At 38.9% G+C, this 13,803-nt stretch overlaps 1 protein-coding gene across 1 annotated transcript in view; it reads right to left on the bottom strand.

The window, feature by feature from the left end:
- ascc3 (activating signal cointegrator 1 complex subunit 3) overlaps positions 1-13,803 on the bottom strand; it is a 683,087-nt gene that overhangs the window by 646,072 nt on the left and 23,212 nt on the right. The window contains exon 2 of the mRNA XM_039747862.1: positions 9,249-9,397. Coding sequence (XP_039603796.1) covers positions 9,249-9,338 — 90 coding nt within the window. The 5' untranslated portion in view covers positions 9,339-9,397. The remainder of the gene's footprint in view (positions 1-9,248; positions 9,398-13,803) is intronic.

Raw genomic sequence — 13,803 nt, 5'->3', positions numbered from 1 at the left:
CATTTACTTAAAAGCCTTATACTGCGCCTGTCAGCTTTGGCATTGATTGTTTGCTTTTCTTTCTTTCTTTCTTTCTTTCTTTCTGACATTCAATGCTCCCAACGGAACTGTCATCTCTATCATGTCATGGAGCACATTTAAACTTTTGAAAAAGAGACAAATGTTCTTTTGCAGTGTTTGAATAAAGTTCATGTCTCCACAACCTCCTGTGTTTCTGTGCAAATCTGTGACCCAAGCATGACAAGTGGTACCAGGAGTGGTTGCACAGATGGATGCCGAGGAGTTATTTCAAATCGCTCAGAATGTTCCGCTTCCTTACGATCCGGAGGATTACCCGCCCCCTAATCCTGATCTGAATGTCCCGGTTCATAACCGTCGACAGTACATCCCTTTACCTCCACTCCCTGAAAATTCTAAGAATGTGCTGGCGAAGATGGGTCCATCCGATAACCCAGAGATGTTCCTTTTAGCCTTTGACCAAGTGGCAACTTTATTGGGATGGGACAAACAATACTGGGTCGTTATTGTCACACCGTTTCTGTTTGGGGATGCTATACTTTCCTTACGGAATGTGCCACGCGATAAGCTCAGTGATTATGATTTCCTGAAGGTACAAGTTGTGTTACGTAAGACTGTGACTTTTTTGGCTAAAGGTTTTGCACTTAACGACTGGAAACTAAACATGGACGGTCCCATCCGTGCGCAAATTCAAGATTTGATCCATAAAGTGCACTGCTGGTTTGAGGGAGACATGACAATATTATTTTTATTAATCATTACTATTGTTATTTGTATCATTATTAAAATTTTGACATTTAATAAAAATGTAATTTCTCATGCTAAAAAAATGCATAGCTTTTTGTTTTTTTGGAATAAAATGTAATGCTAAGGAGGATAAATAACCAAAATACCTCTACACTACCAAATTCCTTGGACCCTTCTTTACAACAATGTCCTCATATTTTGAGCCATGGATTGTGTCTGTTATAGTGTCTTCATTGGTAATGCTGATTTTTGTTCTTGTTTTCATTAACATTTTCTGTTTTATCTCACTCCCACTCTTGACGTACTGGTGTGCACAGCTCTAGTAGCCCAAACTTTAGCATGTGTGCTGCTGGCAGCTGCTACTCCTCAGTGGTATCTTCATCATCCTAACCTGACGTGGCTATATTCCAGCCAAAAAATTGGTTTGCTACAGTGCTATTCTCATTATCATTGGCTTTTTGTGTTCTCTGTAAAAACATGGTTGGAATGAGTTCTATCAACTATGTCTTATATTTCTATTGAGGAAAAGTTATTTTGTTTTATTGCCCAGCCCTATTCCAATGTGAATTATAGCACATATGAGAACACGAGGGCAACCATTAAGAAGGATATTAGGGAGGCTGAAAGGTAGTTAGATAGGAATATAGCAGACAAAGTGAAAGATGACCCAAGGAGATTCTTTCAGTATTTTAGATGTAAAAGAACAGTCAAGGATAAGGTGATGTGCATTAGGAATAGTAAGTGCTACATGGCATCTGGTCGATATGAGGAAGAATCAGAAGCAGACATAAGCTGAAGCTTCAGCAGACCCAGTATGCGAAACAGAAGAAGAGCAATATCGGATAGCCAACCGTATGGTTGAGCGAAGCTGTAGGCGTGATATGCAAGCATGGATTGACAAGAAGAGCCAAGAGTCAGCTGACTGCAACGACACCAGTACCCTTTACTAGATCATACAGGAGCTGACTGGGTCATCTAGCGGACATGGAGCCCCTATCAAAGGCATGGATGGGCACATGCTCCTGACCACCGAGGAACAAGAAAAATGTTGGATCAAACATTTCAAGGAAACTCTGATCTAACCAGAACCAATGTCAATGTTTCCAGAAGATCTACTTTCCTGAAAGAGGACCTGCAGGTGGACACTGCTCCAAATATCCTGATGGTGATTGCGGTAGTTAAGAATGGCACCTCGAGAAGATATCACCGGAGATGCTGAAATACGGCTACCAAGCTCTCATTGATGAGCTGACTATCCTACTGAACACATGCTGAGAGAAATCAGCTGTCTCTAAAGAATGGAGGGCAAGGAGTCATCATCAAGTTACCAAGAAAGGGAAACCTGTCCAACTGCAACAACTATTGCAGGATAAAGCTCCTCGGTTTAGCTCTTTTCAGACAATTAAGGTGAGTGGTTGATGGGCAGCTCTGTGAACAACAAGCTGGATTCCGCAGTGGACAATCCTGTGTGAAGCAGATTTTTATCCTACGAACAAAGTATCAAGGTACAGCAAAAGCTATCTATTAATTTCATCAATTTCATTAGGGCTTGTGATAGTATCCATTCAGGAAAACTGTGGAAGACTGCATGCTCATACAGCATTCCTCAACGATTTGTCGACATCTTCCAGAATATCTACCTTCAGTTGAGCTACTGTGTTCTCCGAGTTCTACTAGATCGATACAGGTGTGATCCAAGGGTGTGTGCTATCGCTGTTCCTGTTCCTCCTGACCATGGACTTCTCAATGAGACATTCTTTTGCTCCTTACTGTTTGGTCTGCCACAACAAGATGGCCTGAGGCTTGCAGACTTGGACCTCACCAACAATATTGCCTTGCTCAGAACCAGTTAGTGAGCACTCAGTGGGTATACAGCAGCGGTGGAGAATGAGGCGGCAAAAGTTGAGTTGCAAATCAGCGCATTGAAAAGCAAGATTCTGTATGCTGGGTACTCCAATGTCAGCAACCCCATCTACTTTGGTGAACAGCGCCTCAAGGAAGTGGATCAGTTCACCTACCTTGGTAGCACTGTGGCATGGAAAAGGAAGCAAGAACGACTAAGGCAAATCTGGCAGCACAGGCCTCTGTTGCTGATTGAGTTTGATAGAGATCAATTGCCATCCAGTGAGAAGAACTAAGTCTATGTCTAAGTCTAGGTGATCTTGCATATATAAACGGGAGTTTTTAAGAAACCAGGTTTCTACTTTAATCAGATTACTCAACTTATACCCGTTTTGTGTGTGCATGTAAACCCACTAAATGTCTATTTTTTCATAATGGAACATTCTTTTAAAAAAAAATGTCTCTTAAAATGCATGTCTAAGAAACAAAACATCCGCTTGCCATAAGTTTGAGAAGAAGAAATGTAAACAATACAGAGTCTTATAGGGAACTCTGCCCATTTCTGAAATGCAGCAAATAAGAATAGTGCACTTTAATAAAAAAAAAAAAAATAACTCAACGTCAGATCCAATTTAACCTACAAATAAAAGGTTCCCACGTGTCAGCTAGTGACTACAGTTGCGTGGAATACTAGTAAGGAAGACACACTGATAATCCCAATTTTAAAAACAGTATGGTACCACCATTTCGTTAAATGTCTGAAAAATACTTTGTGCTCAGTTCTCCAATTTTCCAAACGTCCCTTTCAACATACTAGAGCAGTGTTCCTTAAACTATGCAACATAAATGTTTCTGATGGGTCACCACATGATTGTGTAGTAAAATGACAAAAGTGTGAATTCTGTGGGGAGTGATATGCCTGCTGATCTTAATCATTTTTTTTTATTGCAACAGTAAGTGAAGCGACATCACTAATGCATCACCGACAGCTTTTGTTTTCCTCAACTCTCATCTCACAACCTATTAAACATTCTGCCTGAAAAGGCTGAAAGTAAAGACACGTACATGAAAGGGATAGAGAGGAAGAGCTGATAGACGAGTTTGTGAGTTAAAGAGACTGTGGCGCTAGACTGATGAAGAAAAACATTTTTCAAAATGGTTGGAAAAGAACGGTTGCTTTCCATGGCACTTGTTGTGCTACTTACCTGTATGCATCTAAATTGCCCTGTGTAAATTTTGAATACTGATTGAATGCGGAAAGGTAAATTATTTACCTCTCGCTACAATTTTGCGATAAATTCTTTGGTCAGCAGTGTTACCATTATAGTGAAAAATTCAGAACCCCATGAAAATCAGGTTGTAAATAATCCAGTTGACAGCCTTTACTCAACATTTATTACTTAATTTCAAATAGCCAAATGGCACTCTTAACACTAGAATTACCAGAGCCCACAAAAAAACTCGTAGATCCAGCCCACCTTAAATCCCATCGCACCTCTCTGTCAACATCTTCTGTTCTGTAAATGTGCCGATAAAGACAAGCAGCAAGCAGCCTGCTATTCCATCCCCACACCGCTGCAAAACATGCACAAAGTTCTCCCAGCTCATGCCTTGATTGATTATCTGGGAGTGAAGTGGTGGACATATATTTTCATATTTACATATAAAATCTGCGATAGAGTGAAGCCACGAACATCGAAGTGCGATATAGCGAGGGATTACTGTAAATACTCCCGAGTGGTACAGTGAGAGTAATATGGAAGAAGATGATCCGCTGTGGCAACCCCTAATGAGAGCAGCTGAAAGAAGAAGAAGGTACAGTAAGAGTAACAACGCTAAAGCAATTATGGCATTTGGAATAGTTTGACCATTCTGTGGACCACATTATATTGTTACAGGTTAATTACAATCAGATGCATTAAAGTAATAAACAATATATGATTAACGTCAGTGTATTTATAAAGCCGCATTAGGGATGTGGATCTAAAAAAGAAAGGTAACCACACAGGAACAGTAGCACTGCTTTGACGCTGGGTGCCACCAGTCTACAAAACTGAGCGCAGAACTTGCATACGCCAGGGTATGAGTTACCGTGAAAATGTGTGTGTCTTTACGCCAAGTTTAGGTTTTATACATCGCGATTTAAATGTGGAAACGTTCTTATGCAATATTTTTGTGCGTACGCACTGTTTACACATGAGGCCCCAGTACATGCAGAGGAAAGAATAGTACAGAGAGGTCAGTTCAGCGCTATATACAATCATCAAATTCAAATGTTAACAGTTCACACACAATCAAGGACAGTCCTTCCTACATTTACAACATGTGTACCTGTTGCAATGTGCATACTTCTCTCTATGCTGTGGTTCCTATTACATTGAAAGGGCACCTGACACTGACTAAGTTTACTTTCCTGGGGGAAGCAGCTGTCTTGGAACAGAAGCTTGTCGAAGTTGCATCCTCCTTATTTCATTTTCCACCGCCTTTTCTAGTAAGATGCGACAACGAAGTTCCTCTGCAAGGTGAGCCATGATTCTTTTCTCAGTGGACCCGTGCATGCCTTGCACAGTACATGTGCGTTGATTGCTGCCAGATCAAGCGCATTATAGCACACAGCAACTGGCCACCTGCGTGTTCCTGCGCGCACTGAATAAGCTCACGCCTTCTGGTGCACGATCTCAACACAACACAGAGAAAAAAAGAAAGAGACAAATATATGGGACATTGGGTATAAATTTATTGTATTTGTAAAAGTTAGCTTTTTTTCAGTTTTATTCTCTCAATCACAATCACGCTGTACCCCCCCGCCCTTCCTGATCTGACTGTAACTAACAGCGGCAGTATAAATTCACACCCGATCTGACGCTGTTCGTTTTCAAATAATATTGCATTAGTGCGATGATGTTTTCAGATTGTCATTATTCAGGTCATAAAATGATTTCTTCAAAATGTCACATATATTGTCTCTTTCTTTCAGGTGTGTAATAGACACCACAGCATAGAGAGAAATGTGTACACTGCAACAGGTACACATGTCGTGAATGTAGGAAGGACAGTCCTTGCGTGTGTGTGAACTGTTAACATTAGAATCTGATGATTGCATATAGCACTGAACTGACCACTCTGTACTATTCTTTCCTCTGCATGTCCTGGAGTACTAAAGAAACAGCCCCATACAGCAACGTGGAGACTGGCAAGTTTGAGAGGGGAAGAAAAAAAAAAAAACCACACAGTCACCGATATATATATATGAATAATATAAATAATGTTGCATCCGCGCCACGATGTTTTCTGAAATGTACTATACAGGTCATAAAATGAATAATTCCAAATATCATATATACTATCTTTTTTTTTTGACATCATGGACCATAAGGTGCATACTAATTCAGCGTGAGCAGGAGCACTCAATAAAACTGAAAAAAAAAAATCAAGTTGACGGTAAGATATGAAGAAGGCAGATTCACCAGCGTTTGTGTGTCAGGTTTTATCCCTCCAGATCAGCGAATGTCCAGTTCCATTGCCTCAAAACACCAGTCACATCTACAGTTACTCCCAGTTTCAAATAAAAACTAACAGCGTCAGATCCCTAGGGTGGTAGTATGTATCGTCATCGTGACTGAGAGAATAAAAGTAAAAAAAAGCGGTACTTTAAACAAGTCCTATAAATGTACACCGTCTGTTACAGACGCAAACCAAATGTATGTGTTGTGACAGATAGGGGGCGCTATCACTCCCTTGAACCCCTGTCCACGACTCCAGACACCAGGTAAAAGTCCAATACTTGACTTTATTAAATTGCCACAGTGTACAAAGCACCCTCTCCTCCACTATACTCATGCAAAAACCAATAATAATCACAATAATACAATCCTCCACTCCCAGACACGTTGCCACCCTTCCACCCAGCTCAGCTCTCCGTCTGGGAGCTCCCATAGTCCTTTTATATTCCCTGACCCGGAAGTGTTCAATGTTCTTTTCTTCACCCCGGAAGCACGTCATTCCCCTTGTTCATGTGTGCTTCCGAAGCGTAGGGAAAATACCCATTGATCCTCCCTGCAGCATCTACTAGTGGCTCCCACGGCATCCAGCAGGGCTGCATATAAAAACTGCAATGTCCATGATGCCCTGCTGGTCTTCGGGGAACCTCCATACTGCAGGGAGGGCTCCACCTGGCGGCTTGGGGATATTGGCCGGGATAAACGGCCGACCATACACCACAGTGTGTACTGTACAATATTAACAATAAGAGCAGCTCACTACTAAAAATGGCAAATATAGGAGGCAGTCAGGATCGAACCGGGGACTCTTGATTACAAGTCAGCAAATCTTACCGCTACACCACAAAAGCTGTTGTGTCGTCCTTGAACCTTTTGTGAAAGTGTTTATTTGATCTTTGGCCTTCAGGCTTCACACATTATATAGTTTATGCCAACATTTTGTCATTTACTACTAAAATATGAAAAACGTTTCTGTTTTAACAAATGTGTTTACACAGATTATTGTAGGAACGGAACACACATGAAATGCATGTGTTCCAAATAACAATCTATTATTTCCACTCTAAAACTCCAGCGCTTCACTCCCAGATAATCAATCAAGGCATGTGCTGGGAGAACTTTGTGCACGTTCTGTGGCGGTGGGGAATGGGATACCAGGCTGCTTGTCTTTATTAGCACATTTACAGGACAAAAGACGCTGACGGAGAGGTGCGAATGGATTTAAGGTGGGCCGGATCTACGAGTTTTTTCATAAGCTCTGGTAATTCTAGTGTTAAATGCAATGTAGCACTAAGCTCAATAAGGTACTGTTATTATTCCACACTGGGTTAATGTTCCTACTCCAACAATGTCCTATGAATATTGAAGTGCACTGAGGTTTGGGGGCACTCATTGATTGTAATGTATAATGGGCTTCCCTAGTAATGCCAGTACTGTTTTCTGAGAATGACTGTATCGGAAAGCCCTATTTTAAAAAGTGCTAATGAATGAAATGGCAATAGGTTTGACAATCCAGTGAATATAAAGTCATGCCAACCTTAGTGATAAAATACAATAGTTACCACCAAATGCTAATGACATCTTTGCATTTTGATAATAGTCTCTGGTAGAGCCCTTTCTCCAGAGCTTTGTGAATGTTTCAAGAAAATCAAGATTGCTTATAACACGATAAATCAGGATTGAAAAAAGTAAGAAAATCTCAAACGCTGTTGAGGTTTTCATGTTTTTGATTGTTCATTAAAAAAAATGGTATTTAGACAATTTAATCCTGCTCTATTTTCATGCTAACTTTTATATACAGTGACTCACTCAAATCAGAGAGTAAATCAGAATTTCCCACTAACCTTTCACTTGTTTTTGGTATGTGAAAGAAAATAAGGCAATAAAGGAAAAACCCCATTCATACCTGGGAAACGTATGCCACTTTCAAAAAGGCAGTGACCAAAATAATTATTTTTTGGTTTATTTCAGTAAAAATATGTTACCGGACCTTAAGTCATATAAAGGATCTGTGCTCTAATATTTCACACCATAAACAAGTAAATCAAAATTTAAACTGAAGTAACAGATAATCCAGAGTGATGTCTCATTTCTACAGTATAGAGATGTAGTTAATATTTCATTCCTTTCTTGAAGCAATGCAATGAAAAGCTGTATCCAAAAAAAGTTTGTTTTATCCAGAAAAATATATTATAATTTAGGTATTAAGAGAAACTCATTTTTATAAAGTAGAATTAGCACATGTTCCATATGCAGAAGTTTGCTGTATTCCTTATATATAATAATTTCTAAAATATTTAAAAAGTCACATACAAAGTAGAGTAAAATGTCAGTAAAAGCAGTCTGTAAAATTGGCTAGAAGGAAATAATAGTAGTCAGAAGACACATTAGCATTCAGATGTCTAAATCATAAAATTTATACATTCCCAAAGGAACAGTCAATCTTCAGTTGTCATTTCAGCTCTTTGCTAATACTACTAATGGTTTTTAAAGTACCTAAATTACCCATTACACATATAACAAAAATATCACCTGCTATCAAAAACCCAATAGCTGTGAAAATTAAATTTGACCAAAAGGAATTTTGGCTTCTTAAAACTTTCAGCTTTTCAGATACATGTAAAGTATAATAAACGTAGTGGTTATTAATGTGTTTATAAGGAGTATCTATAGAAAATTATAACTTATTAACCACCCCATCATTGAGTGCAAAATTAAAAGACAAAAGGTGTTGACATATGCAAGTTTAAAAATTACAAAACCTCAAAAAAAAAAGATGTTTTTAAATGAACAATTCTAAAAAGCAATTAATCTACAGTAAGAATTGTAATCAGTCTAAGCAACAGTGTTACATAGATTCACATCTTATTAGAATTATTTTTAATTCTTTAAATCAATCTTTTTGTCACCAGATAGAATTTATAACAACATCTACCAAATATACATATTATTGCATAAAACAGATTTACATTACTATTAGCAAACATAAATTTAAGTAAAAATACCACCAGAATGTAGTAACTCCATTAACATTGCATCTGTATATTTTTCTACATTTAAAACACATTAAAGTTAAATGGTATATAATTATTAAACCAGAAAGATAATGTTAATTTAATTTGCACCAAAAAAAAAACTCACCTTCAAATCAAAGGGCTGCAGAATGTAATCATCTTTCCTGCTGACATTTGAAAAGGAGCGGAGAGCTCCAGTAAGCCGAGGTTGAGCCATTAATCAAAACTCAGCAATTCATTTGTTGTAGAAATAAAGTCAGCCACGATTTGCAAAACCTAGATGGGTAAACACACATTAAAAATATTGTTTACCTGTAAAACTGTAGTAATAAAGACTAAAATTAATGACAGTTTTTCTTTACAACTTTTAAAATCCAGTTAAAAAAAAAACAAGAGTGGTCAAACTATAAATGCATAAGGTAGTGTGCTGAACTACATGCTTTGCAAACCTCGTAGTCCAGGTATATTTCTGTACGTCAGCTTTATATACCGAGTGGATGGCTACCTGCACTTTTTTACAGCAATGTTTTTTTGTAATGCTTTGTTGTACATGAGTGCATAGAACTCTCCTACCTCAATATAAACACACAATCAGCACTTTGAAGGAGAACAGTTTAAAAAATAGATGACTTTTAAAGGAGGGCGGCACGGTGGCGCAGTGGTAGCGCTGCTGCCTCGCAGTTGGGGACCCGGGTTCGCTTCCCGGGTCCTCCCTCGTGGAGTTTGCATGTTCTCCCGTGTCTGCGTGGGTTTCCTCTGGGCGCTCCGGTTTCCTCCCACAATCCAAAGACATGCAGGTTAGGTGGATTGGCGATTCTTAATTGGCCCTAGTGTGTGCTTGTGTGGGTGTGTTTGTGTGTGTCCTGCAGTGGGTTGGCACCCTGCCCAGGATTGGTTCCTGCCTTGTGCCCTGTGTTGGCTGGGATTGGCTCCAGCAGACCCCCGTGACCCTGTATTCGGATTCAGCGGGTTAGAAAATGGATGGATGGATGGACTTTTAAAGGATTATGTCATGCTGCTGTTTGATCTTTTTCCAACGTACGTAAAATAATATTGTCAAAAATCACCTGAAATACTGAATTAAAATGGTACTCTCAAATTTTGCTTTCAGTCCTAATTTAGACCCCTCCAATTAGTTTCTCTAACAAATACACCAGTTTGACCTTCATGGTTATTCTGAAGTGCAATATACACTTTAGAATGTCATACAGGTTTTTCTGACCACAGCCAGTGATATATGTATACAACTGCATTAAACTTTGTCACACTCGAACCATTAAGCAGATGTTAGTAGTGGGCTGCCACAAGTATAAAAACATTTTGGTTGCTGTCTGTGCAGAGGCATCATAATGTAAGTAGAAACAAGACAGTCTGGGGTGCTACAAGCAGCTGGTTTTAAAAGTGGCATTCAAATTAAGATCATAATTGAAGAACTGGGTCTTTTGTTTTTATCAAATTGTTTTGATACCTATGATGGGCAGCCAGACTTTGCTAATCTGTGGTTTGGAGTAAGCTGAACTTGCTAACAAGATACAGTATGAGAGTAACTCAAACTGCAAGATTTCTCCAAATCTTAAGTTATGAAAGAATGAAGATACAGTAAATAGAGGAAGTGATTAATCTTGATAAACAATTTCTCCCCATTACACTCTTCAATGTCAAGATGCAAAGTTCAATTCAGTTTTACCATGCCCTTCTTTGTGTACGGCCTCAAGGCACTGTTCATATTCACAATGTTCTCTGCTTTGCTATAGAGATAGCACTACTCTGATTAAACACATTTGATGAGCAGACATTTGTTCCAAATGACTTCTGAGCTGATAAGCCTTCGGCTTCTAATTGTTTCATTTATTTATTCATTTTGTTGTTGAATCAAAGTAAAGTAAAATCTGTAATACTCCTTGTCACTTAAGTTTATTGTTCTAACTTCTTTAGTACTTGGTGAGGACTAGAAAATTGCTATTTATGTCCTAATATGTGCAACTATTTATTCACATGATGGACTATAAATTACATGCTAGCTGGGATAGGCTGCAGCTCCTCAAGCGACCCTGTTCAGGACTAAGCAGTTTGGAAAATCCCTGACAAATCTCTTACTGTCAAGTAGAACATGGCCAGTAAAGGAAACTAACAAATAAAAGTTTAATATTCCAATCTAAAACAAGAACCGTCTGTTACTCCAGATAATCTATGCAGTATTTTACAGATCTAATGCAGCACATGACTTTAATAATCAGCTATTAAATAATGTTGAATAGTTATCTTATATTGTCATTAGTTTAACAGACAAGTTCTCTGCTCGGTTTTGTAAGCTGGCGGCACCCAGCGTCAAAGCAGTGCTACTGTTCTTGTGTGGTTTGCCTTTCTTTTATAGATCCACATCCCTGACGCGGCTTTATCAAATACAATGAAATTAACCACATATCGTTTATTAGTTTAGGGCATCTAATTGTAATCAATCCGTAACTATAAAATGGTACATGGAATGGCCAAACTATTCCAAATACCATTGCTGCTTTAGTGCTGCCACTCTCAGTACACCACTCAGAGTAATTAACCAATCGTATCCGAGTGCGGAATCACAGCTCTACAGCAACTGATCGGATTACCGGGATACAGCATCTAGCACATGCTGCCTCATTCATGGGCGCAGTCTATTTAAACTTCTCCCATACTGCAAATGCTTCAGAGCCTTTCCTGTAGGGAACCTCACCGCTCAGAAACAGTTTCATCCCAAGAGCTCTAAAAGCACTCAATTAGTCCATCAAGTGCTCCTGGTAGAACTGTTTGTACTTATAAGTACAATCTCCTCACTGTAAACTAGCACTACAGTTATAAAAGTGCACAACCTGAGCCGCTTTATAAAGCGCATATTTGCATATGATGATCTTCTAAGTCGATTTAGATTTTCAAGTGCTATCTTCTTGAAGCTCTTGATATCATTTTTTAAGAAGAAATGCAGTAAAGGATGTATATTACATTACACGGATAAATTTTAACTTAAATTAAATAATGCATATTGATAATAATTAAACATCTGAGGACACGGTGGCACAGCAGTAGCAAGGTGCTGGCACCCCGTTCAGTGATTGTTCCTGCCTCATGCTGTATACTTGCTGGGATTGTGTGTCGATTGGTTACTTGGAGAAAGAAAAGGAAGGACGGGAATTGGGGGTTAGTACAGTAATCCCTCGCTATATCGCGCTTCGACTTTCGCGGCTTCACTCTATCGCGGATTTTAAATGTTAGCACATCCAAATATATATCACGGATTTTTCGCTGGTTCGCTGCTTTCTACGGACAATGGGTCTTTTAATTTAGGTTACATGTTTCCTCAGTTTGATTGCCCAGTTGATTTCATACAAGGGACGCTATTGGCGGATGGCTTAGAAGCTACCCAATCAGAGCATGTATTACATATTAACTAAAACTCCTCAATGCTATACGATATGCTTCCAGCGTGGCGCTTGTTTTGTTTGCTTCTCTCTGTCTCTCTCACTCTCTCTGCCTGACGGAGGGGGTGTGAGCAGAGGGGGCTGTTTACAAAGTGGCTGTTTGCCTAGAAGATAGGACGCTCCTCTACAAAATGCCGCTTTATCGCGGTGATTCTGTATACTTAAAAGCAAGTATTGATTTTTTGATTGTTTGCTTTTCTTAGCGAGTGCTCTCTCTGACATTATCTGCTCTTCACGGTGCTCCTTTGAAGATAAGATATGTTTGCTTCTTTTAATTGTGAGAAAGAACTGCCATCTCTGTCTTGTAATGAAGCACAGTTTAAACGTTTGATTAAAGGGTGTTATTTCATGTCTAGAGGGCTCTAATAATGTTAACAGTGTGGGAGAGTTTATAAGTGCTTAAAATATATAAAAATAACCATACAAACATATGGTTTCTACTTCACGGATTTTCACCTATCGCGGGGGGGTCTGGAACGCAACCCCCGCGATCGAGGAGGGATTACTGTACATTTGAAAGAGACAGTACTGCTGCAATAAATTATTTCATCAAAGGTCATGCACAGCGCTGCAAGCGTCTTGCAGGAGGGAGGAACAATCTCTGGACGAGGTGCCAGCTCGTTGCTACAACTGCACCACCGTGTCCCAATGTTTAATACATGCTTTAATTCCTATCATTTCAAATTATATCAAGTATACATCTTAGCATTTAAATTGTTCAGAGAGTTGTTAAATCATGAATGTAATGTATTCTGTGCCCTATCAGCAGAAGAGAAAGCCCATTTAAGAATAACGTAGTGATTCACACACAGAGTACATAAAAGAACACATAGAATGCGAAGCATTTAACGTGCTACTTTAGTTATGATGGGATTTGAGAAACTAGTAAATTAAATAATATTAAGATAAAGTTTATGACGTTCTGCTTTAATGACAAAATAAACTACAAGATTAAAGTGGAAATTTTGAGATTAAAGATTACATTAGAACTTTTTTCCACTGTGTCCCTATTTTGTTTTTCTTTTCTCTGTACCCTAATACACTTCCATATGACACTCAGATGGTGGGCTATGACTCGCCTTTGCATGGTTACTTTGATATCTGACCACTTCTTTTTTATTTTGGGCAATGTGCGACTTTCTGAACTTGAACTTTCAAGTTTCTAAGCCACTCTGTCACTCAATCAACTTCCTTTTGTTGTTTATGTCACTGCTTAAACCAGCATAT

Source organism: Polypterus senegalus, chromosome 3 (genome assembly GCF_016835505.1).
Source record: "Polypterus senegalus isolate Bchr_013 chromosome 3, ASM1683550v1, whole genome shotgun sequence".
Taxonomy (NCBI): Eukaryota; Metazoa; Chordata; class Cladistia; order Polypteriformes; family Polypteridae; genus Polypterus; species Polypterus senegalus.
Note: the sequence above shows the minus strand (reverse complement) of the source record. Positions and strands in the feature narration are given on the sequence as shown.